The sequence below is a fragment of the Macrotis lagotis genome, chromosome 1 (genome assembly GCF_037893015.1).
Source record: "Macrotis lagotis isolate mMagLag1 chromosome 1, bilby.v1.9.chrom.fasta, whole genome shotgun sequence".
NCBI lineage: Eukaryota > Metazoa > Chordata > Mammalia > Peramelemorphia > Peramelidae > Macrotis > Macrotis lagotis.
In genome coordinates, this window is record NC_133658.1 from 868,609,201 (window position 1) to 868,636,276 (window position 27,076).

At 40.7% G+C, this 27,076-nt stretch overlaps 1 protein-coding gene and 1 long non-coding RNA gene across 2 annotated transcripts in view; one reads left to right on the plus strand and one right to left on the minus strand.

The window, feature by feature from the left end:
* Positions 1–27,076, minus strand: part of LOC141509007 (uncharacterized) — a 135,672-nt gene that overhangs the window by 99,184 nt on the left and 9,412 nt on the right. Inside the window, exon 2 of the long non-coding RNA XR_012474561.1 lies at positions 10,506–15,419. This is a non-coding gene — a long non-coding RNA (uncharacterized LOC141509007). The remainder of the gene's footprint in view (positions 1–10,505; positions 15,420–27,076) is intronic.
* HTR1D (5-hydroxytryptamine receptor 1D) lies at positions 8,748–15,814 on the plus strand. The gene is made up of 2 exons (XM_074218164.1): positions 8,748–8,826; positions 10,398–15,814. The coding sequence occupies exon 2, from the start codon at positions 12,055–12,057 to the stop codon at positions 13,186–13,188; it is 1,134 nt and encodes a 377-aa protein (XP_074074265.1). The 5' UTR covers positions 8,748–8,826; positions 10,398–12,054; the 3' UTR covers positions 13,189–15,814.

The window sequence follows — 27,076 nt, forward strand, 5'->3', positions numbered from 1 at the left end:
TGAGCTTTAAAATCTCTTCTAGGTCTACGTCCATAGGTTTTTGATTTCTGATATCCAGAATCCTTGTACTTCCTCAAGGTGATCAACCCCTCTGGGAAATCTTCCTTGATTCCTGGCTAAAAGTTCTCTCCCCCAGTTCAGATTTTCTATCTGATCTCTCCTTCACCTTCCCAATACCCCTTCTCTCTGCTTCTTTTGACTATGGTGTTCTCATCTGTTTATCCCAATAGAATATGGAGTTTCTTGAGGAGAGAGACAATGTCAGCATACAGTGGGGGTTAATTAATGTTGATTGACTGGGAATGAATTTTCTCCATAATGGACAAGAGTCAGATCTTAGGAAGTAGCATGTTGCAATTGGAAGAGCCCTGGCTCAGGAGGCAGAGAACCTGGGTTCAGATACCACTTTTGCTATTCACTATCTGAATGACCTTGGAAAAAAATTACTTGACACTCTGAGGCTCGGAGTAGAATAAGAGAGTTGATTTAGCTAAGTTTTAAGATCTCCATTCTTTGATTCACTCTTCCTTTTTTCTCTCTCTGGTTCTGTTTCCTCCTCTGTCTCTTCCTCCATCCCTCCATCCCTTCCTCTCTTCTGTCTCTCTCTTCCCCTCCCTTCTCTCTCTCTCTCTCTCTCTCTCTCTCTCTCTCTCTCTCTCTCTCTCTCTCTCTCTCTCTCTCTCTCCTCTCTCTCTGTCTCTCCCTCTCTCTCTCCTTCCATCCCTTCCTCTCTTCTGTATGTTTCTTTCTCTCTTCCCCCCGTCTTTCTCTGACTCTCTCTTCTCTTGATCTCTTTGTCTCTCTCATTCTCTTGTGTTTCCCCAAACTACTTTAACATATAACTAAACACTTTCCTAAAATATATGGTTGTTGTCGGTGGGTTTGGGTTGCATGGTGCCATCCGCAGCCTGACTTGTCCTTCCTCACAGTAAGGATTTTCTCAACAGCAGAATGTACTGCCCCAGAAGTTAAAGGGCTTTCCTCTGATGAGAGGTCTCCACTCAGAAACATGTGACCACTCATTAAGTTTGCTGTAGAGGGTAAAGGTTGGACTGGATGCCCTACACCCTCTGAGGGTATAGGATTCTGAAAACTAGACAGGAAGAGAGTTAAGAAACTTGCCTGAAAAATTGGAGATGTGATTATTTCTCTCATTTGGATCATATAAATACCAAAGGACTAATGTTTAATTTCTTGGAAATTAATTCTTGTAATTAGTCCTTGTTTCCCCAGGCCAGGGATGATTAAATCCCTGCTCTTGACTCAAAGTGGTTTAACTTCATCAGTTAAAATACTCCCTGGGGTCCCGGCTGGGACATCAACTAGGCTGGGGATCCCTAGGGGAGAGACAATATTGCCTTGAATACTGCCCCTGGGGAGCCACTCATCCTTATCAATTTCTATTGAAAGTTGTTCACCTGTTGATAGGATGGGAGAAGAGAAATGGAACCATCTTAATGCTTTTGATTTGGAATATGTAAGAGTGAGAGACATGGCTAGTGAAGTAAAAGCCAACCTGAGTTGGGAGATGGTGAAATAGGGACAAGGGAATAAGCATTTATTAATCACCTATATATCACAGACTGTGCCAACCCAGGATCCCTGGGTTCATGCAACCCAATTCACTTCCTTTCTCTGGGCTTCAATTTCTCCTTCTGGAAAATGGGGGTAATAATTCCTCTCCTGTTTCCCTGACAGGAAACTTGTGAGATTTGGATGAAATAATGAATATGAAAGTGCCTAATAAATGTTAAGGATTTTAACGAGGGCAGGAAATTACTGTGTCATATTTCATCTTTGTAACAGATGGAATGTAAGTTCTGTAAAGGCAGGAATGGTTTTATATTTGTTTTTATCTCTCTAATACCTACCATAGACATATAGTAGGTGCTTAATATAAGCCTATTGATCTTACTTTTTTTGACCCTCCTGAAGTCAGAGATATAAACTCAATCTGGTCAGTATGCTTGAAGAGTCCTGTATTGTGATGTTTGTTTGTGACATTCCCCCCCACCTCTGACAGGGACCATAAGGGAGGTCCATCAGTCAGCATGGGTGTTTATTATTAAATGCCTCTTATTGGCCATTTTATACATGAGGAAACTGAGACTCATTCACAGTAAGCGACAGTGCTAGGATTTGAAGCCAGGCCTTACCATTCTAAGACCAATTCTCTTTCCACTAAAACTAGTTTGTTGGAGGCAGTGGACTATGGTAGCAAGAACACTGGATTTGGGGTCTTTCTCCCTCCTTCCCTTTCTCCTTCCCTTTCTTTCTCCCCCCTTCCTCCCTTTCTCTTTCTCTCCTCCTTCCTTCCTTTAATTCTCCCTTCTTCCCTCTCTTCCTTCCTTCCTTTTTTCCTGCTTACCCTTTTCCCCTTCTTCTTTCCTTCCTTGACATAGAATGGGAAATGACTTTAGAGGATTACATGTCTTGTCCAAGGTCACTAGAGAAGAAGTACTAGTCAAGTCAGAATTCAGATCCTCTGGTTGCAATCCCAGTGTTCCCACTGTGCTGGTTGTAGCACCCTTTCATGACTATTAATTATCAAGTTCCAGATTGCTGCAGTGCCTCAGTGCATTTCCAGATTTCCCTCATGTGACCTCAGACGCCACCATATGGTTATAGTTTCAGAGAACTGAATTACAGCTTACCCAGACACCTTGCCATTCACACTGCTGCTTCCTTATCTCTTTCCCCTTTTGCCACAGACCAGGTCAATCTCCACAGAAGTGGCCACATTCTCCCAACTGGCCCTCATACTTCCAACCTGAAGCTGTTGCTCTTGATTGGGGAGATCATATTTATCCATGCCCAGTCTACTCACTGATTATGCCTCACCACCAGCTTTTTACCATGCTTCTGTTCATTTAAACACCCTTCCTCCCTTTCTACCACTTTCAATTCCTTGCTCTGGGAATAGCAATCAAAGCAACACTACCATTTCCTCCCAGAGGCAGAAGAGAGGATCCTACCCTTATCAAATCAGTTCTACCCTTTGACCATCTCTGGCATCCATCTCTTTCCCTATTGGTCATTTCCTTTAGGGGCAGTTAGGTGGGGCAGTAGACAGAGAACTGGTCTTGGAGTCAGGAAGACAGGAATTAGAATCCAGCCTCAGACATTTGACTCTTACTAGTTGTGTGACCTTGGGCACTTCACTCTGACCGCCTTGCATCCAGGGCCCATCTCCACTCATCCTGATTCATATCTGGTCCCTGGATCCAGAAGGCTCTGGAGAAGGAAAGTGAGGCAGGTGACTTCGTACAGCACCCCCTCAATTAAATCCAATTCATGTGCTTGTCATGACATCAGCTCCCTGATGTTGTAGTCTTCTTCGAGAATGAAGGACAAACATTATTATTCTTTTTATCCCATCTATAGCTTTCTTGGTATATTTTTATTTACATTTTGTCTTCCCCATTAAACTTCGAACTCCTTCAGGGACTTTTTTTTTGCCTCTTTTTGTCTCTATCATTTATCCCAGTGCTTCACATATGGTAGGAGCTTAATAAATGTTCACTAAGTAATTGCATTTCCGCTCCCTCCACTCCAGTGCTGGGCCTCATTACATGCTAGGTCTGGACTCTTGCTATCTGTCTCCCTACAGTTCCTTCCCTCTCTAATCCATCTTCATTCTGTTCCCAGACTCATCAATCCTTTGAACAGATCCCCTCATGTTACTCAGGCTCAAAGAATGTTCACTGGTTTCTTATTACTTACTGAGGAAAGTTCATCATTCAAGACCCTTCACAGTTTGATATCTTTCCAGACTTGTTTCAGATTAATGATGTTTGTCCTTCATGACCATGACATCAGGGAGGTGATGCCATGACAAGCAAGTGAATTGGATTTGAGAAAGTAGAGGGGGGAGGGGGACACTGGGCAAAGTCACCAGCCTGACTTTTCCCTCTGGAGTCAACTGGATCCAGTGGCCAGATATGGATCAGGATGACTGGAGATGACCCTGGATGTGAGGCATTCAGGGTTCAGTGATGTGACAAGTGTCTGAGGCTAGATTTGAACTCAGATGCTCCCGACATCAGGGCTGGTATTCTATCCACTGTTTCAGATCACTTCTACTCTATATGCACTTGATGAGTCTGCTGAGACCACTAGGTGATACAGTGGATAGAGCAATGGACCAACTTCAGATACTTTGTGACCCTGGGAAAGTCACTTCACCTCTGTCTGCCTCAATTTCCTCAGCTATAAGTGTGTGTGTGGGGTGTGATAATTATAATACTTTCCTCACCAGGTTTTTGTGAGAATCTAATGAGATAATATCATAAATCACTTTGTATAGTCAGTTGACCCACAATGGCAGTAGTTAATACTTATTTCTTTCCTTCCAGTCATATTGGTTTAGTTTTTTTCCTCCACAACTGATCAACAAACACTTTTTACATGATAACTACAGGACCAGGATAGCTAGATGATACAGTCATCTCCCTGAGTTCAAATCTAGCCTCAGATACTTCCTAGCTGTGTGACTCTGGACAATTCACTTCACCCTGTTTGCCTCAGATTCTTCATTTGTAAAATGAGCCGGAGAAGGAAGCAGCCAACTACTCTAGTATCTCTGCCAAGAAAACCCCAAATGGGATCACAAAGAGTCTGACACAATTGAACAACTGAACTACAATATCTCTTTTGTTAAATATTTCTCAATGACATTTGAATCCGATTCAGGTACACTGAGAGGTGTTGCTCCACTTCCTTGATACCTCTGACCCAGAGCACTAAGAGGTTCAGTGATTTGTTCAGTGTCACACAGAAAACCTAGATCTGAGAGGGTATTTATTTAAACCCAGATCTTGCTGGATTCCAGGTCAGTTTTCTAACCACTTTATTATACTACTTCTTTCTAAAAATACAAAGAAGCAAAGCCCAAATTTAAGGGACAAAGGCAGGTAGGCATGTAGCAGATAGAGTTCTTTCTGAAATCAAATCCGGCCTTGAACACTCACTAGTTAAATGACCTTGGGCGAGTCACTTAACACCTGCTTCTCTCAGTTTCCTCATCTATAAGATGAGCTGGAGAAGTAAATGGTAAACCATTCCAGTATCTCTGCCAAAAATACCCCACATGGGGTCATGAAGGGTCATATGTAATTGAAATTATTAAACAACAACAGCAACACAGTGGGAGACATAATATATCAAAACAAGGATAAGAGCTTTTCTGATTCCAACCATTTATTTATACAGTTTTCTATGGCTTCCCTTCTGTTCTGTAACTACAGAAAATCCTATCCCTCCATCCTTTGAAACCCAAATCCAATGTCACCTCCTCCAGGAAGCCTTCCCACCCCATTCCATGTAGTAATGGTAGTAATCAAACCTTTTGCTTACACTATTCAAATGCTTTTATTGGATATTTTAATATTCCTCAGAACATAATGCACTATCTAGAAGAGAGGAAGGAAATAAGCATTTATAAAGTACCATAGTACCACCCATTTCTGTTATTATCTCCATTTTACAATAGAGGAAATTGAGGTTAAGTGACTTGCTTAGGGTCACATAGCTAATAAGTGTTTGAGGTTGAATTTGAGCTCCTAACTCCAGGTCTGGCGCTCTATTTACCGCACTACCTAGCTGCCACCAGTAGGTAGTGAATTTTCATTATCTCTGTCTACATTGAAAAAAATCCACTAGAGTCTCTAAATTGCTTAATTAATGATTATTGAATGAATGAACATGGACTATTAGGTCATAAAGTATCAGCTATGAATATTTACATATAAAATACAGAATTGGTATATCAGTGCTGGAAAGGACCTCAGAGAGCATTTGGTTCTACCACTTCTCTATGGGAATCCTCTCTATAGTAACACTAATAAGTCATTATACAGGCTTCCTCTAAAGACCTCCTGTAAAGGAGCCCCACTAATAATAGTTTTGTTAGTAATACTAATAATAGCTAGTATTTCCATAGGGCTCTATGATTTACAAAGAACTTGGTATTTTCTCATTTAAGTCTCACAGTATCCCTGAGAAGTAGGTGTTAGCATCCTCACTTTACAGGTGAGGAAACTGAGGCAGCAGCAGCAGCAGTCAAATGAAAGTGATCTGAATTCCCAGCTAGTAGGACTCTGAGGCAGGATTTGAACTGAGGTCATCTTAAGTCCAAAGCAAACCTCCTTCATGGCTAACCTACTCCATCTTTAGATAGCAAAAAGGACACAACAAACTCTAATGGTTGAGAAATGTTTGTTTATATAAAGTATAAATCTGCTGCTTCCACCTGGGGAATCTCATACTATCTTCTGAATCCAAAGCAGAACAATGAATGAGCATTTATTTATGAAATGCTAATTTTGAGTCGGACACTGTGCTAAAACATGTTGTTGAGTCACTAAATCTGACTCTTTGTAATGCCACTTGGGGTTTTTCTTGGCAAAGATACTGGTTTGCCATTTCTTTCTCTAGTTCATTTTGCAGATGAGGAAACTGAGGCAAACAGGGTTAAATGACTTGGCCAGGATCTCACACCTGGTAAATGTTTGAGGCTGAGACTGAATTTGAACTCAGGAAGATGAGTCTTCCAAATCTAGACTCAGTACTCTGGACTTTGGCATTAACTAGCTGTCCTGTACTAAGCATAGAGAATATAAATATAAAAGTGAGATGGAAACTGCCATCTAGAGACTTATTCTCTGCCCCATCCCTCACCCCCCCCCAAATATACACAAATTTGGGAAATTATATAGCACTTGCTTTTTTAAATGAATCATGCATTTTTGTTTTTTATATCACCAATATATTCCAATGTATCCCTCTCCTCTCCCCCAGAGAACAAAAATATATAACAAAAATAAAAATTTATATAATCTTTATAACAAAAGAAAAAGCAATGTAGCAATACTAATCAACACATTACCCAAGTCTGATACTATATGTCATATCCCACACTCCGAGTCCCCCACCTTTACAAAGAAGGGAACTGTATTTCCTTATTCAGGAGTTAACATTCTAATAATGTTCTCCCCATTCAGAGGAAGAAAAACAAAACAAAACAAGACAAAATCCTTCAGAATCTGATGAACACTACCTTCACTTTTTATAAAAGATCTCTTCCTTCCCTTAATCCTAATTCCTCATATAGAAAATGACTAATCTGTAAACATGTTTAACAAAAATGTGTATGCACAATATTAACCTGTTTGCCACTGAAAGGAGGGGGGTGGGAAAGGAGGGTGGAAGAAAATTTTGTAACTTAAAAAATATACATAATCATATGGATGAATGTTAAAAACCCTTCATAATGTGAATTTGGAAAAAATTATCAATTTTAAAAAAAGAAATCTCATCCAGTAGTATAATCCATAGGTATTAAATATTAAGAAAAATAAGGGATGATCTCTGGTTTTTAAGAAGATTATAGTTTGATTGGAAGAGATAAGATTTACACACTTGCAGACTTACTACAATACTCTAAAGATTTCAGTACTTTGGAGGGTGGGCTCTCCAGAAGAGTGATAATGATAGTGAACCCTAATAGTCGATAGCAGATAGACATATGGCAGGCACTGTACTGAGTGATATAGATACAAATAAAAAGAAAGCTAGTTTGTCCTCAAAGAGCTTACAATCTAATGAGGGAAGCTGTTTTTGTTATTCAGTCATGTCCTGTTTAACTCCATTTGGGAATTTCTTAGCAAAGACTGGAATAGTTTGCCATTTGCTTCTCTAGCTCATTTTTATAGATGAGGAAACTGAGGCAAAGTTATGTGACTTGACTAGGAACATACATAGCTAGTAAGTGTTTGAGGCTGGACTTGAATTCAGCCTCCAGGCTCAGCTCTCTATTCACCGAGTTACCTTGCTGTCCTAATGGAGGAAACCAACATACAAAAGAAGCTGAAAAATTGGGGGGGGGGGAGGCAAAAGGGAGAAAGAGACCTAGTATATCTGGGAAATAGGGAGAAGATTTGTCCTGAGTTCCCTCCTTAAGTAGAGACTCTAGAGCCCATGGCCCTATTCTCCAAGCATTGGACCTTAGAATACAGAATGTCAGAGCTGGGATGGGGTCTTAGGAGACAAAATATCAGAACTGGGAGTGCCCTTAGAACATAGAATATCAGAGAAGGGAAAGGCTTAGAGAGTATCAATCTAGTCTAACACTCTCATTTTGTAGAGGAAGAAAAAAAAATCACAGAGATGGGATTTGAGTGTGGTCACATAGTCAGTTAGTGACAATGTTAGGACCTAAGTGTTTTGACTTTCAATTCTAGTTTTTCCTTCAGTAACTAGGGATTTTACCTGTGCCCTGGCCTTCCAGACCAAGTGAGTCCATGGGGCAGATAACATACATATTTTCTGATTCTATATTTACATCATCTGTGATAGGAGAAAAGTGACCCAGTGTTGGATGCCATTTTGTGCTTTCATTCTGAAAATGGTCCAGGGCTCAAAAGGTTAGAGAGGAGAGAGTTTTCACTTTTATTCGGAAACAGATAAAACCATCAGAATGGATAGAACCCTGGGTCTGGAGTCAGGAAGTTTCCAGTCACTCTCTGATAGCAGCTGTATAACTCAGACCTTTGTCTGCCTCAGTTTCTTCAACTATCAAGTGGGGATAATAATAGTTCCTACCTCTCATGGTTATGGTGAGAATCTAGAGAGAGAATTTTTTTAAAGCATTTAGCACAGTGTTCTGTACATAGTAGGTGCTTAATAAATGCTTATGTCTGTCCTTACTGTGAGTTTTTTTAAATCAGATTGTTCCCCCATGGTCCTAAGAAAGGAGTACTAGCCTTGGAATTGGGAAGCCTGGGTTGGAGCACTGGCTCTCTTCCTCATGAGCCTGTGTGGCCTCAGGTAAGCTGTAGTCTCCTCTTGAGGCAATTTTCTTATGGATACAGTGAGGTTTGTTGTTGTCCTTTGTTCTTAAAGAGAACCAAGATGACATCACTATTTTAGAGTCAAGTTACAATATGTCCAACTGTCACTGATCAGAACTAGATGAGTTCAAAATTCTCTGCTATAGGTGGGACACAAATAGACCAGATGAACATTTGGAGTGGATCCTCTAAACCTGGACATCTTGCCTTTCCTTTGAGCCCCTTCAATTTTGTTTTACTCATAAAGCACACACCCTCTCTGATGAGAGCATATGATCCTGGGCAGTCCTGTGCATCTCCCATGTCATATAATCAATATATAAAACCTGTGTAACAGGATTATTTGACCACAAAGTGCTTTGGAAATCTTAGAATGCTGAAGAAGAAATTATAAGCATTCTTCCTCCCAGAAGGAAGCAGAAGCTGCAAGGTGGTAGCTCCCTGACCCCATACTTGTGTACATGGTTCTAAATTTTCAGAGATACATCTTTTCCCACAGTTTTAGCTGCCTCTTGGAAAGACTCTAAATTTTCTGTTCAGTTTTGTAATTTGTTGTTCAGTTTTTTCAGTCCTGTCCAAGTCTTTGTGACCCTATTTAGGTTTTTCTTAGCAGATAGCGGAGTGGTTTGCCATTTTCTTCTCCAGCTTATTTTATAGATGAGGAGTCTGAGACAAGTAGAGTTAAATGACTTACTTAGGATCATTTTATCCACTGGGCTTTCTATCCACCACATCACCTAGATGCCAGTGTTCAATTAACTTTAGTCAACCTTGATTAAGGACTTACAACTTTTTTTTAGGTTTTTGCAAGGCAAATGGGGTTAAGTGGCTTGCCCAAGGCCACACAGCTAGGTAATTATGAAGTATCTGATTCCGGATTTGAACCCAGGTACTCCTGACTCCAAGGCTGGTGCTTTATCCATTACGCCACCTAGCCGCCCCTGACTTACAACTTTTTGCCAAACATTTTTAGACATTGTTGTTCAGTCATTTTTAAGTTGTTTCTGACTCTTCTTGTTTCCATTTGAGATTTTCTTAGCAAAGATACTGGAGGAATTTGACATTTCCTTCTTCAGCTCATTTTGCAGATGAGGAAGCTGAGGCAAACAGGGTCACACAACTAGGAAGTGTCTGAGGCTAGATTTGAACTATGGAAATTGAGTTTTCTTGATTCCAGGCTTAGAACTGTGCTCAACTATGCTCCCTAGTTGTTCCTGTAACACACTTGTGATACAAAAACATAAACAAATAATTCCTGCCTTCAAGTAGCTTTCATTTTCTGGTGGGAAGCAGCAGATACACATATAACTATATATAAAACATCAAGGGTAGGGTGGAATATTACTGTCTAGGGTAACCTGGAACTAGGAGATGGTACCTGAGTTGAGCTTTGAAGGAGGGCCAGAATTCTTAGAGGCAGAGATGAGGAGGGAATACATTTCAGGTTTGGGGGCATAGAGTGTGCAAAGACACAGGTAGAATTGTATGCATAAGAAGCTAGAAGCTTGGTACTGTCTTTGCTAATAGTTTTATCTTTTTCTTTTCTAGAATCATCATCAGAAGGAAGAGCCAGCCATCCTCCTGAAATTGCTCTTCAGTCTGAACTTGTCCTACTGTTTGCCTATGAATTCCATATTTGGGAACCCCATCTCTTACCTCCCATAGCAGCCAGAGCTCTGGGTAGAACCATATGGGATACCACCTTCCCTATGAAGTTTAGGTTTGGCAGGAAAGGGCCATCCCAATCAATTTCCCATCATGGAGATGTGATAGGGCCTGTATTAGAAAAACAGGTGGGGACAACATTAAAATACGGAATGTCACAGCTGGAAGAAACCTTAGAAGTCATCTAGTCTGACTCCCTTATTTTACAGATGAGGAAACTGAGCTAGAGATGGCAAGTGATTTGCCTGTAATGGCACAGGCAGCAAGCAACAGAGCTAGAAGGCAAACTTCTAACTAATGAACTAACCAACAAGCACTTGTTATTTCCCTCTGGATATTATGCATTGAAGATAGATGTAAAAAAAATTTAAAAAATTCTCATCATGCTTTAAGATGAACTCAAGATAAACCATAGCGCCTTCTGATGGAACCTGGTTTTCAGAATATGTAGGTGATTGCTGATTTTAGGGGATTAGGAATCTAGGGCTGTATCAGAAAAAACAAACAAACAAACAGAAACAACAAAGGCTATGACACCCATGTCAAAAATCAGGAAGAGAGCTACATAATTTTAAAGCCAGTATCATGAGTGAGCATCCTGTGACCATATTATGGTCAGATAGTAACAAGCTCTGAGTGTATTCATAAAGATTTACTATCTGCAGGAAACTCACCTTTTAAAAATAGATTTTTATTGAGTTTTTAGTCTTTAAATCATCTAGATTTCCCCTCCTTTGTCCCAGAATATTATCTCTAATAATAAAGAATCCAGTTGAAAAAAGAAAGAGGAAGAAGAAATTTTTTTTTTTAGCAAAACTGATTGAAAAGGGGAATGGTTTTTTGACCCCCTAATTAGAAGTCTCCTTACAATATTTTTCATTTCATCAAAGACTTGTAGGATTTATACTTGGAGACTTTAGAGATCATCTCTTCCAATCTCTACTTTATAAAGATGAAGATGCTCATCAAATCGTAGAACCATAGATTCAGAGCTGGAAGGGACCTGAGAGACTATCAAGTCCAGCTCTCTCATTTTACAGATGAGGAAACTGAGGCACAAAGAGGTTAAGTGACTTGTTCAGAGACACATAGCTAGTGAGCCTCCATATTAGGTATGAATCCAGGTCTTTCTGACTGCAAATCCAATGCTCTATTTATTGTATCTCACTGCCTCTCATAACCTTAGAGTGGAAGAACCAGAAACCACTGCCCACCTCTCAGAATAGTGGTGAGGAAACTGCTTTGTAAATCTGAAAGTGCTAGAATAGCAGGTGAGCATTTTTTTAAAAAAGATCTCACCCAGTTCATGTTACAGATGCCCAAAGAGGGGAACTAATGACATCTGAAGCCAGGATTTGAATCCATATGTCTTTTTCTACATCATACTGCCTCCACTGGCCTGGGACCATGGTCTTTTCCCTTTGATTTCTAGCCCCTACTCAGCAAAAGGTTGAATCAGGCTACTATTCATTCCATGGGCCAGAGACCCAAGAAAAGTTTGTGAAGGTGGAAGTTGATGGAAGGCTAGAGATCCTCTAGAATGCCCCTCCAGAACCAGTCAATTGAGGACTTTTCATGGACCCCTCCCAGCAAACCCCTGAACTCAACTGAAATATCAGGGGCTTGGGATGCACAGACACTCCAGGCCCTCAAGATCTCTCTGGCTGTGATTTTAGCCATCATAACTTTAGCTACTATTCTCTCCAACACATTTGTGATCATCACAATATTCCTTACTAGGAAGCTCCATACACCAGCCAATTATCTTATCGGCTCCCTGGCAGTAACGGATCTCTTGGTCTCTATTTTGGTGATGCCCATTAGTATTGCCTACACCGTCACCCAAACCTGGACCTTTGGGCAGATCATGTGTGACATCTGGTTGTCCTCGGACATCACATGCTGCACCGCCTCCATCCTCCACCTCTGTGTTATTGCATTGGATCGATACTGGGCCATCACCAATGCCCTGGAATACAGCAAGCGTCGAACCTTTGGCCGGGCAGCAGCCATGATTGCCATGGTTTGGGTCATCTCTGTGTGTATCTCCATGCCCCCACTTTTCTGGAGGCAGGCCAAAGCTCACGAAGAGCTGGCTGACTGCCTGGTGAACACATCTCAGATCTCCTACACCATCTACTCCACCTGTGGTGCCTTTTACATCCCTTCAGTGCTGCTCATCATTCTCTATGGCCGGATCTATGCTGCTGCTCGAACTCGGATCCTGAAGCCATCTTCCTTGTATGGCAAGCGCTTCACCACTGCTCATCTCATCACTGGTTCTGCTGGCACCTCCTTATGTTCTATCAACTCCAGCCTCCAGGAAGGGCAGCCCCACACAGGGGGCTCACCACTTTTTATTGGTCCTGTGAAAATTAAGCTAGCTAGCAGCCTCCTGGAAAGGAAGAGGATTTCAGCAGCCAGGGAAAGGAAGGCTACTAAGACACTAGGAATTATCCTGGGGGCCTTCATCATCTGCTGGCTCCCCTTCTTTGTCGTGTCTCTGGTCCTACCCATCTGCCGAGATTCCTGTTGGTTTCACCCAGCCCTCTTTGACTTTTTCACATGGTTAGGCTATTTAAATTCCCTCATTAACCCAATAATTTACACATGGTTTAATGAAGAATTCAAACAAGCATTCCAAAAACTAATAAGGTTCAAAAGAGGGCCCTAATTTTCATCTTCCTGCTTGCTGATGAATCCTGTTACCATTTGTTCTTTAAAATCTAGAGGGGAGATTTTTCCTACAGTTTATAAACTAAGTCATTGATTCAGTAACTCAAATGCCAAATGACTTTACTGTTACACCCTAAGATCATGAGTTACTTTTCTCCCCTTAGACCCTGAATAGAACTATATTTGACTCTCCCTAATGCACTTATCCTGGTGTATTTAGTTTGTATATTTTTGGTATTTATTTATCTGTGTCCATTTCCTCCCAATAGAATGTAAGCTCCATGAGGATAAGAACTCCTCTTGATTTTGTCCTTTTATCTTTGGAATTTAGCAAATCCTTGAGATATTGAATTCAATGTAACATTGTGTATTATAGTTATCTGTGTTTTTGTTTTCTTCCTCTATTATACTGTGGGCTCCATGATGACAGGGGTCTTGTCTTCTCTAAACTTTGTATTTCCCCAAAGTGCATAGCATAATGCTATGTAATGTTAATACATTGTAGCTGCTTAATAAGCATTAATTGAATGGTCCCAATATTTTCAAAATCCCTATCCTACATATACTTTTGCTTGGCATTGTTGAGGATGCAAAGATGTTATGACACAGAGTCCTTAATGGTAAGGAGCTTATAATCCTGAAGGAGATAAGACATATGCACAGTTAAATATGATACAAATTGGAATATGGTAAATGCAAAGAAAAAGAAGAAATGATCATACAACAGATCTGAATTTGAAGTGTTCTTTTTTCCCAGGGACTTGGATTCCTAATTATTCTAATGCCTCCATTGTTCTTGAGACACCTGGAATCACATGACTGCAAAAGAGTAGAAAAACAAACAGAGAAATTGGAAGAAATTCAGCTGACCTTAGTCTTCTGCCTTAGGGAAGTTCTGGAGAGAAACCTTTAATTCCTGGGGAGCTGAGTCCAAGGAGAGGATTCATCCAGAAGAGGTCTCCTTGTCAATAGTAGATTTATTTAAAAATAAATGATCAAGGGGAATCTATTGACTTGGATCCAAGGAATCCAAACCCAAGGGAACCATTGACTTGGCTCCATTGATGATTTCCCGAGTCTACAGAGAATCAGGACAGGATGGACAAGGCAATTATTTCAACCTGGTGATTTTTAGAATTGGTTTTTTGTTCACCTCAGGGTGATTAGAGAGTCCAGAAGTCACCCAGCACAAGAACATAAGATTCCAAAGACTGGAATGTTGGAATGGATTCTAGAACACAAAGTATTGCTAGACCTGGAAAGGATCACAGAGACCCTACAATCCAACTTTCTTGTTTTATGTGAAGCAGGTGCATGTTAATGTAGGGGCGTGTTGTCTAAATTAGAAGCAATACTAGAACTAAAAGGTATTCCTGGAGACCACCACTCTACCCCATAAATATTGACTTCTTTCTCTTTCTCCCCAGGTTTAAAGGTAATATAGTGGATATGGTTTGGAATATTTTCAGAAACAAAAAGAGAATGCAAAACTCTCCCAGACACTGAAGCTTAGGGAGGGCAAGGGATTTGCCCATGTTGAAGTTCAGATATATCATTTCTTTGGCATCTGAGCAGTGAAAATAGAGCCTTCCTGATTAAGATTCTTTTGAAATAGATCTCCCTCACACAATTTTTGGAAGCAAAAAAGACCTAAAGTCTTTTGTTGAGGTGGGGGTGGTGATTGAGATATATAGAAATCTGGAGGGAAGACTCAGAAAGAACAGGAAGGGATTCTCATATCCTGTCATACACATTGAATACTCTATATGAGCACTGATAACAGGCATGATTCCCTCTGTAAATAGTCACTGAAGGCATTGGGCTTCCATTCCAATAGCAGAGGAGACAAGGACACAATGAGACAAAACTGTTATTTAATCCCTAAATCAGAGGTTGAGAATTAGCTTCCTTCCTTCTTTTGGCTCATCTTGTAATATATGACTTGATTCCCCCCATTCAATGCTGCTTCCATCCATTTGGCAATTTCCCTGCTTTTGGCTCTTTTGCTAAAATGCCAGTTTGTTATGTGTCTTGACTTCTGATTTGCCTGGTGTTCCTACTCACTTAGGCCTCATGCTGTTTGTCCTAGACATGATGATTACAGCATTCACTTATGCGGTGCCAGGGCCAGTGCAGTACAATGACTGACCGGGGACTTTTCTTGTATTGTTCTCCAGCAGTTCTCTTGCTACACTAGATATTCCTTCCATGAAACACTCTAATATGACCCTGGAAGGATTGAGCATTAAATGGATAATAAGAAGAGAGCATATTCCAAAATTATTTTTATATCATTGACTGTCATCTGGCTTCTAAGAGATGGAGTCTTCTATAATAAAAAACAGCATGTGAAATTATCAGTGGATATCAATCTTTTTAGTTATTTCTTCTCTCAAATTCTGGATGGAATGTCATCCCATGTGAAATTGAGATATAAGTGAGAGCCACATCCATGTCCCAGAGGGTTTTTTTTTTTAGGTTTTTTTTTTTGGCAAGGCAAATGTGGCTAAGTGGCTTGCCCAAGGCCACACAGCTAGGTAATTATTGTCTGAGACCAGATTTGAACCCAGGTACTCCTGACTTCAAGGCCGGTGCTTTATCCACCCAGAGGGGTTTAAAAAACTCATCACATAAGCATTTATTAGGGGAACTAGATATGTTTAGCATGGGAAAAAAGATTTAGTGGAAGATCTGGTAAAGTTGTCAAAATATCTTCAGGGTTGTCAAAGTCATGAAATCTCTAAGTTGGAAGAGAATTAAAAGATCTGGTCCTGTCTTTACCTCTCTCTCTCATTGAGTAGTCATTCAGTCTTACCTGAAAGACCTAAAATAAAGGGCTACTTGCCAACCTTACAGAAAGTCTAGAAGAATTTTCTCTTATTGTTAAGAAATCTTTTTCAAAATCAAGCCTTAATCTGCCTAAGTCCCACCCATTGCTCCTAGTTCTGTCCTCTGGGAGAAGGGCTACATTAAGGCCCTTCAAATACTTGGTGGCGTATTTGATGGTTGAATGCAGCCCAGTTTCCCCAATGACTTCACTTAGGCTAAACTTCCAGTTCCTTCATCTGATTGTCCAGTAACATGTTTTTCATATGCTTCACTATCCTTGGTGCTGAAAACTTCAAATATTCTTTAGCTCATTATAAAGAAGAGTTAAGTTCTTTTTTGCATAGCATGTTATCAGTGTGGGAGAATTAGGATCAATGATTGGAAGTTATCAGAGAACATAATTAGTCTCAATATTAAGGATGAATGACCTAATAAGGAAGCTGCCCAAAAGGAATATGGTTATCTTAAAAGATAATGCCTTCATCACATATGTTGCTAAAGCTGGATTCCCTGCCTCAAGCCTTGCCTCTCTCCATCCACCACATACTGTCAAGTGGTTTTTCCTAAAGCTTAGATTTAACCATATCATTCCCCAACTCAGTAATAAAATTCTTTTATTTAGCTTTTAAAGTCATCCCCAACCTGTCCAAAAATTTCCCAGCTTCATTGAACATTATTCTTCCTCTACACTCTACCATCCAATCAAGTGGCTTTCTTTTTATCCAACTCTAAGCTATTGCCCTGAAAGTCCCTCATGCCTGGCATGCACTTGCTCCTTACCTCTGTCTCAGATTGCATCAAGATGGTGCTCAAGTGTCATCTTCTACATGAAGGCTTTCTTCATCCCTGCAATAACTTCCCTCCTAAGCAACCTTATATTTAATGACTTTCTATTTAATTGGGGGCAGGGGGTTGAGGGAAAAAGATTAAATGAAGGCATTGGTCTTTGTGGAGAGAAGAAGGGGCTTGGGAAAGGAGAGCAGGAAAAGGTGGGAATCATGCTGACAGATTTTGTATTTTTCTAGCACCCACTATGGAATTAGAGCCCCTTTAGAGATTGATGACCTCAAGGATAGCAGGTATCACAGATGAAGAGAGAGATTCTCATCATGTCCAGTCCTGGGGCTACATTTTAGGAAGATCTTAGAACTCAGAATGTCAGAGCCAAGAGGACTCTTAGAAAATAGAATGTCAGAAGTGGAAGACCCTTAGAGTTGGGAGGGGTCCTAGAACTCAGAATGTCAACATTGAGAGGGCCCTTAGAACATAGGCTATTAGTGCTGGGAAGTCATAGAACACAGAATGTCAGAACTGTGAGGATCCTTAGAATATAGAATATCAAGGTTGGGGGATCCTTAGAGCACAGAGTGTCAGAACTGCAAGGGCCCTTAGGATACCAGATGTCAGATCTGGGACATAGAACACAGAAAGTTAAAGCCGGAAGATGCCTTAGAATACTGAATATTAAAATAGGAAAAGATCTCCAAAGGATCTTTCAGAGCTGGAATGGATAACGGATCAAATGCTTTAGATTTGGAGGGTCCTTAGTTCTCTTAGTCCTTCACTTGGGGAAATCGAAACCGAAATGCTGTGACTTGACTAAGGTCACACATAGGAAGTTAGCAGTAAAGTTGAGACTAGAACTCAGATGAAAGAACTGACATAGATATCAAGTCAAAAACACACCAGCTTTCCATAGCTATAGATGAGGTCTCTCTTTGGTTGTCCACCCCCCTCCCTCGCCCCGTTCCCATTCCCATCTTGTTTGTCTGGACCTCGTGCCTTCTTTCACACTTAGTCACAACCTCACACATGGTGATGATGACGATGATGATGCAGAAAGATGGTGAAAACCAGAGCACAGTGCAAACCAGAGATGGTGCAAAACCAGAACAGAACCATCAGGCTGATTTCTCTTAATAAACAGATCAAGAAATTGAGACTCACAAAGGTTAAATGACTCACTCAAGGTCATACAGTTGGTAGAGTCAAGACTACAGTCCTGAGGGCATTTCCATTGGAACACTTTGCCTTTTTGAGATAAGGGGAGAAGAATTTAAAGACTTCCTGGACTCAGGAAAAAGAATTCTAATCCAACCTCAGATATTTACTATGTTGCATTCTGTGTTGTAAGGCCCTTCTCAGCTCCACTATTTTGTGTTCCAAAGGCCCTCCTAGCCCTGACATCTTGGGTTCTTAGGACCCTCCCAACTCTGCCATTATGGGTTCTAAGACCCCTCCCAGCTATAATATTATGTGTTCTAAGGGCCCTCTCAGCTCTGACATCCTTTGTTCTAATGCTATGCTCTACGGTCATTTCCAGATCAAAAGATGATGTTCTTGGGTCCCAGTAAGATATGATGTTCTGTGGTCTCCATGGGTAAACCCCAACAGTAGAGGAAATGAAGACAGCTAAGTCTGACAAGGTAGGAATAGAGTTCCAGGGAGCTGATGTCCCAGAAATAATAATAGCTAGTATTTATATAGTACTTTACATATGTTAACTAATTTGATTCTCACAATAACTCTGTGAGGTCAATACTACTAACATCCCCATTATGCAGACAGAGTAACTGAGGTTGAGAGAGATTAATTGATTTGTCAAGGGTTACACAGCCAGGAAGTGTCTGAAATAGAATCTAAACTCAGAACTCCATGTCTCCCAAGTCCTGTATCCTATCCACTGGGTCACCTAATTGACCAGCCCCAGCAAAAGGAAGGGGAACCATTGCTATTGCCAAATCATTAGCAAAGGGATGATGAGGACTAGAGAAGTTAGATCTAGAATTGAAAGAGAACATCTCAGGGTTCTCAGTCTTTTTGTATGTCATACCTTTCTTATTGGACTGATGAAACCTATGATCTCCAGAGAATTTTGTTTTTGAAAGCATAAAATATAATGCACTTGAGTTCCATCCCTCCCATCATCCAGTAGGAAGGACAGTATAGACAGAAAAGTAACCGCCAGACCCGAGGATTCCAGATATTTGCTGTTCTTTGAGGACAGACTTTGTGTTAACCTGGACATTATCAAGAGAGCTAAAGAATAGGAAGTTTGGGGATGGGGAATTCCATTCCTCTGCACTCTCTAGGGGGTGGTTGACCTCTGAGCTACTTGTTGGGGCTGCAGAGAGGTTCTGCCGTGAAGTATTTGTGGGCAATGGAAATGATGCAATGATGTGTCGACAGTCAAGAGGACAGACGGACTTGGGGGGGAGGGACACATAGTTGCCCATGACTCTATAAAGAGGTACACTGGATAGTCTTGGACTTGGAGTCAGGAAGTTGTTGCTATTCAGTCATATCTGAATTCTTGTGACCTTATCTGGGATCTTCTTGGCAAAGATACTGGAAGGGTGGTTTGCCATTTTCTTCTCTAGCTCATTTTTCAGATGAAGAAACTGAGGTAAGCAGGATTGAATTATTTGCCCAGGGTCCCACAGCTAGTATCTGAAGCCAGATTTGAAATCAGATCTTCCTGCCTTCAGGGTTGGTAATCTATCCACTGTGACATTTAATTGACCAAGTCAGAAAGACCTGGCTTCAAACACTCAATAGTTGTGGGACCATGGGTAGGTCTGTTTGCCTCAGTTGCCACATTTGTAAAATAGGGATAATCTCCCAAAGTTGTAAGGATCAAATGAGATAATTTTTGTAAAATAATTTGCAAATTTTACAGTGTTATATAAATGTTCATTCCTATTGGTCAGTTTGTCTGAGACTTTCAATTTGAAAGATGAGGAGGTCAAGGATCAGAGAGGTTAAGTCTTGACCAAGTCACAAAATGAATTCATGGCTGAATGAGAAACTCATATTCAATTTTTCTAACTGGTGACTCAGTGCTCTCTTCAGAACATCTTGGAAAATAGTATCTGGTCATGTCACAGATGGGCAACTGAGCATGTCAGAGTCATGTAACTGGTCATGTCACAGATGTGTAATTGGTCATACCACAGATAGTGAAATGCTGTGTCACCAGTGTGTTTGTCATGTCACAGTTGTATAATTGTGTCATAGTGATATAATTGGTCATGTAACTGGTCATGTCACAGAATGTACCTGGTGATGTCACAACCATGTACCAACTCTAGGGCATAGGATCTTAGATTCAGAGTGAGAGGTCACTAATCCAATGTCCTCAGTTTCCCAAGGAGGTCACTTGCCCAGGTACATGGTCAGGAAGCAACCATCAGTTCCCTCAGGCCAGGAACTGCTGTGCCTCAAAGGCTGCAGTCCAGTTCCACAAACACTTTCTAAGAGCTTGCCATATACAAGGTTCATTATTAGGTCCTGGGGAGACAAAAAAACAAGCCTCCCTGCCCTCTAGGATCTTCTATCCCCCCAGAAGGGAGAGCAGAGAATTAGAGACCCACCATGTAGCAGAGTTCAAAGGTAACTTCAGGGGAGGGAGTGCTGTTATGGGTTGGGGGAAGCCTGAATGGGAGGTTTCTTACCCTTATATTTATAGGCTCATAAGCTAAAGAGAACAATAGTGACTATTTAGGGAAGCAGCACACTATAGAGAATAGAATACTGGATTCAAATCCTATATCTGATACCCATATTGGATACCCATGACCCATGACCTTGGGCAAGCAATTTGAACCTCAGGACCTCAGTTTCCCGATTTGTACAGTAAGGCAGTTGGACCAGGTGACCTTTGAGGGCCCTTCTAGATTTATGATGCTTTGTTCTACCATTCATTTTACAGATGTGTTACCCTCCAGATAAGGAAACTGAGGCCCAAAGCAGTGAGGATGTTTGGGTCAAGATCATCACATAGTAGATTTGAATCCCAGATCTGGTTTTCTTCTTGTTATTGTGCAATAACTTCATATATTGTAATACAGATCCTATCAAGAAGGCTTTTCATATCTAAGACATGTGCAGTCCGCTCACACATGCATGTGCATACATACACACACAGGAAATCTTTGTGAGTCAGACCGGTCTTCACAGATCCCCTCCCCAAACCAGCCCAAGATCTCTCAGCAGCAGAGGCTTTGCCATGGTATCTTTTCTGTCAGAAGGCACCACGTAGAGGGACTGGTTCCAGTTGTTCAGGCTCCTGCAGCCAAGAAACCCAGCTATACATGTGTCTAGTGGGAGATCAGGATGTCTCAACCTTGCATTTGCCAAGTCCTTCCAGGCCCTCTCACAGATTCATTTAGAATCAGAAGGACAGTTTTTGTCTGTTTTGCTTCTGTGGCCATAGACAAGGATCTTGGAAAGTCAAGACTAATTACTGCCCTTGGTTGAGGACAATTACCCTATGAAGACCTCAGAGTTTTCATATTTCATTTTTGAAATGTTCATTAGGTGACTTATCTTGCTAGGTCATCTTAAGCACTCAGGTCACTTTAGGTGACTTTTTGGGCCTGAGTTTTCTCATCAAGAAAATGAAGATAGGCTGGCTGATCTAGAAGGTGGTTTCTATAACAAACACTTTGGAAGGCTCCTTTCTACTCTTTAGATTTTATGGATCTTATGTTCCAATGTTCTGTGTTCTAAAGTTCCTCCCAGTTTTGACATTCAGTATTCTAGGGTCTCTCCCAGTTCTGCTATCTGTGTTCTAAGGTCCACCCAGCCCTGATACTCACTGCTCTAAGGTCCCTCTTAACTCTTACATTTTGTGTACTGAGGGCTCCAAGCTCTGACATTCTGTGTTCTAGGGTCTCTTCTAGTTCTGACATTCTGTGTTCTAAGGTCCCTCTTAACTCTTACATTCTGTGTACCAAAGAGCCTCTGACATTCTGTGTTCTATTTAACCTTCCAGATCTGATATTTTGGGTTATAAAGTCTCTACTAGCTCTGACATTCTGAGAGTTTTTAAAGCTCTCTGTGCTCTGACTTCTCCGTTCTAAGACCCTCCCAGTTCTGACATTGTCTGTTCTAAGGTCCCTCTTAACTCTGACATTGTCTGTTCTAAGGGCCCTCCTACTTCTGACATTGTGTTCTAATTAACCTTCCAGCTCTGATATTCTATATTCTAAGGTCTCTCCCAGTTCTGACATTCAGTGTCCTAAAGTCTCTACCAGCTTTGATATTCTGGCCCATCTACCTCTGATATACAATGTCTAAAGTCCCTTTCTGTTCTAACATTTTATGAATCCAAAGTTTCTTTTCACATTTTATGACTCCATGGAGTCTTTAATCTGTGTTTAAATATTCTCCCTGCCTCTCCTTTTATAGCAGGCAGCAGCCATATCTGGCACTCTCCCATGGTGCCTAATGGAGTGTGTAGCAGAAGCCCAGTCTGCGAGACCCAGAATGACAGGCTCTACCCTTGGGACTATACTCCCCATCTTTGGTTTCAAATAACTCTTTATGTAGTGGTATTACCTGCGTGTATGCCTATCTATCTGCTTATTGTTCTTCCTCTTACAATGTGAGATTTACAAGGGCAGGGCTTGAGAACTAGCAGCAGCAGAGTATAGTGCAGGGGACCGGGAACTTGGTTGGAGTTAAGTTCTGAGTTCAAATCTAGCCACAGACACTAGCTGGCCTATCACTTGACCAATCTGAACTTCAGTGTCCTCCTCTGTTAAATGCAGGGATTGGGCTAGATGACCTTGACAGATCCTTCTATTTCTAAATCTCGAATTCTATGACTTTATCTTCTGGTTCAGATTAAGGTTAGGGTTAGGATCAGAGTCTTCTAGGTACTTAATAAGTGTCACTGATGGATTGATTAATTGATTGTCAATTTACAAAGGCTATACCTGAAAGGCTATTCTCTGCAAGATAGCTATTTTTTTTTAAATTAATTTATTTTTAATTAAATTTATTATTCCAATTACATGCAAAAATAGCCTTCAACATTCATTTTCTTGTAAAATTTTGAATTGCACATTTTATCCCTTCCTCCTTCCCCTCTTCCTTCTTACAGTGAGCAATCCAATATTGGTTATACATGTATAACTATGTTAAACATATTTCCATTTTATTTCTAAAAAAAAGAAACACATGATCAAAATCTTTGCAACAAATAGGCATTATCATGCAAAACAAATGAGCAACTATATTCTTGTCTCCATTTAACAGAAAAGGAAACAGGTTTGCAGAAATTAAATGATTTGTCTAAGGTTACACAGTGGGAGAGTGCCCACTCCCAGATACAAGTCAAGTCCTTCCACTACACCCAGAAGGAGGGAAAATCTTCCACTCTTGCCTTGACTTCTCCACAGCTACCCAGATAACCTCTACCTACCTGTCCTCTCACCTAGTTTCTTGCCATCCTTCCCATCTTCCAAATCCCTGCCCCCTCCATACATACCAGATAGGGCCAGCAGGGGGCGCAGAGATACTGGGAGAAGCCACTTTCCCAGGCAGTGCAGGATCCAGGAGGCAGGTGGTTGGATGCCCATCTCCTTCCTCCCTTCACCAGCAATTTTGCTTAGAAGGGATATTCGATGGGGGCCCTGAAGACACCTGGAGACTTAGGCTCCCACCCAGATCTGGTGGCTCAGTTTTCCAGGAGGCAGTCAGCCCCAGCTGGGACACTGCCCCAGGAGCAGCGGATGGCTCTTTGCCTCCAGAGCCGGGCAAGTTCCTGGGGGACTCCTGGAGGATTACCTAACTTTTTCTGATTCACAAAAGTTAAAGGGAGCCCTACTTTGGCTTGATAGAAGGAAGACTTTTCTACTAGTTATATTTTTCAATGGGTCCTAGAGCTGGAACTGGAAGGAACCTCAGAGAGAGGTCATCTAGTCTAAACTCATCTAACCCCTCCATTTGGCAGATGGGAAAATTGAGACAGAGACATTAAGTGACTTGTTCAATATTATGCAATAGTAAATGTCTGACTGCAAGTCCAGGATGCTTTTCACCAAATCCCATGCTTTCTCTTAGGACTTGGATTCAATACTAGCTCTGACATTAACAGTGTGATCTTAAACTGTTAACTCTCATCCGTCAAATGAGAGGACTGCACAAGATGACCTCTAACTTGATGACCCTGTGATACTACAATTTTCTGTTCTGGAAAATAAGTGAACCACAAAGGGAAAAGTACTTTGCTGGTCCTTAAGGGCTAAATGAAAAATGAATGACACATTTATAAGACTTCATGGAGCTAATGGTAAGGGCTGGAGAGAGAAAAAAATAACCAAAAAAATGGTCATAAAAAATGGAATGTCTATTCCAGAGGACTCAAGGTGAAAAATACTATTCACATCTGGAGAAAGAACTGATGGAGTATGAATGCAGATTTGTGGGTTTTTTCCCTTTTGGTCTCTTTTTTCTTTCACAATATGACTAATATGGAAACATGGTTTACTGGTTGCACATGTATAACCCATATCCAATTTCTTAGGAAGAAAGGAAGGGAAGGGGGAGGGCAGGGTGGAAAGGGAGGAGGGGGAACCAATGGGAAGAAGAAAATTCAGAGCTCAAAATTTTTTTTAAATGAATGGTAAAATTTCTCTTTCCATGTAACTGGAAAAAATTAAATAAGCTAAAATGTCTTTTTAAAAAAATATTTTATTTAATTTTATTTAATTTTTTCCAAATACATGCAAAAAGTAGTTTTCAATATTCATCAATTTGCAAATTTTTGAGTTCCACATTTTTCTATCACCCTCCCTTCCCTCTCCCCTCCCCATGGTGTCAAACAATCTGGTAAAAGTTGTACATGTTGGTTAGTTCTTGTCTTTCATTATCGAAGAAGACCAAAATGACATCACTGTTTGAGATAAATTACAGTATGTCCGACTGTGACTGATCAGACCAATATGAGCTCCGAATGTTCTACCACAGGTTGGGCACAAATAGTCCTGTGCACACCTGGAGTAGGTACTCTAAACTTATGTATGTCATGTTTCCTTTGAGGTTTTCAATTCCTCCTTCTTCAGAGAGTGCAGCACCTCACTGATGAGGGCACATCATACTGGGTGGTCTTGTGCCAATGTCTCCCCTGCTGTACAACCAATTCTAATTCAGGGTATCCTGGTATTGTTTCTACTGACCCCCTTGTGAACACTTGCCCTATGTGAGTTCGCCATAAAATAGTCTTTTTGGCAAGTGTACGTGTGGCATTCTAACAATGTGTCCAGGTCATCATAGTTGTACTCTCTGTAGTAATGCTGAAATGCTGGCAGTTTAGCTTGAGAAAGGCCCTCAGTGTCTGGTATCTTCTCCTGCCAGGTGATCTTCAGAATCTTCCTAAGATAATTTAATTGGAAGCGATTCAGTTTCCTGGCATGGCGCTAGTAGACTGTCCAGGTTTCACAGGCTTATAGCAATGAGGTCAGTACAATGGCTCTGTAGACCTTAAGTTTGGTAGTCAGTCTTCTCTCCCACACTAAATATTGAGCTAGCTTTGGCAATGAGAGTGTCAACTTCATTGTAAATGTGTACTTTCTTGGAATGGACATTACCTCATTGAAGGCATTTGATAACATGTTTGAAAACATCATGCTAAAAACTATAGGAGCAAGGACACATCCTTGTTTTATTCCATTGGTGACTGGGAAATCTTAAGAGCATCATTCACTATCCAGAATCCAGGCATGCATGCTATCATGGAACTGACATACAATTCTGATGAACTTCCCTGGGCAACCACATTTTGAAATAATTCTCCATAAACCCTCATGACTTATGGTATCAAAGGCCTTAGGTCTACAATTGTTGTATACAGACCTTTGTTCTATTCTTGACATTTTTCCTGGAGTTGTTGGGCAGCAAAACACCTTATTGACTGTTCCCTACCCTTTCTGAAGCCACACTGGCTCTCAGGTAGGTGACCAACTTCTGGGTGAAGGATCAGCCTATTGAGAAGGACTCTGGTAAGAATCTTACCAGCAATGACTAAAAGAGAAATACCCCTGTGATTGTCACAAGTCAATCTATTCCCCTTACCTTTTATAGTGATGGATAATGGAGGCATCTTTGAATTCTTGGGGGATAACCTTTTCGTGCCATATAACCTGGAAAATTTCAGTCAGTTTTTGGAATAGTGATGGATCCCCCCACCTTGTAGATCTTAGCTGGAATAGATTGTATTTAATGTACAATTAAATTACAATTACATGTACAATTGTGTTTGACATATTTCCATATTAGTCATGTTGTAAAAGAGGAATTAGAACTAAAAGGGGAAAAAATAGAATGTCTTAAGGACTTTAGGGAGACTCAGGAAAATTATCGAAATCTGGAGTCCAGGGAAATTTGGATTCTAATCTCACCTCGGACACTTAGTAGTCATGTGACCTTGGACAAGTCACTTAATATTTTCCTACCTCAGCCTCAGTTTCCTCATAATACTGGTAGTACCTCCCTTACAGGGATGTTGTGTTTCTTAAATGAACAATAAGACACTTAGCATAGTGACTGGTGCACAATAAATGCTTGCTGTCTTGACTTAACTCGTAGAAAGAAAAGATTTTTTTTTTTTCCTATTTAGGGGGATTGACAAAAAAGCCATGGAAAGTCATTCAATCCATTTTGTAAGCTTTTATTATGCCCTAGTAGATGTCAGACACTGTTCATAGAGCAAACAAGGGAATCTACATTCTATTTTCCTTCCTTCCTTCCTTCCTTCCTTCCTTCCTTCCTTCCTTCCTTCCTTCCTCCCTTCCTTCCTTCAGCAATGGAATGGTTAGCCTCAAGAGGTATTTTAGTAGCACATCATAGCTGTGGAGATGGAAGGGAACCTTAGAGGCAATTGAGCCCAATGCTCTCCTTTTATAGAGAAGAAACTGAAGCTGAGGAAGGGGTAAGTAGTTTGCCTGAGGTCACACAGTCAGTAAAGGTCAGGGGCAAGATATGAGCCCAGATTCCCTGACTCATGATTCAGTATTCTTTTCACTGTGTCACACAACTACTCCAATTCTGGATGACTTCATCAGTCATTTTATATATATATATATATATATATATATATATATATATATATATATATATATATATATATATATTACTTCCACCCCCTATTACATGTTAAAAAAATTTTTGACATCAAAAAAAAGTTTTGAGTTACAAATTCTATCTCTTTCTCCCTCCTCTGAGATAAGGAGATATTAAGTGACTTTGTCAGGGTGAAATGAGTACTAAGT

Bases quoted from the DNA above. Each gene is read 5' to 3' on its own strand.
- HTR1D (XM_074218164.1), top strand. From the start codon at position 12,055: ATGCCCCTCCAGAACCAGTCAATTGAGGACTTTTCATGGACCCCTCCC.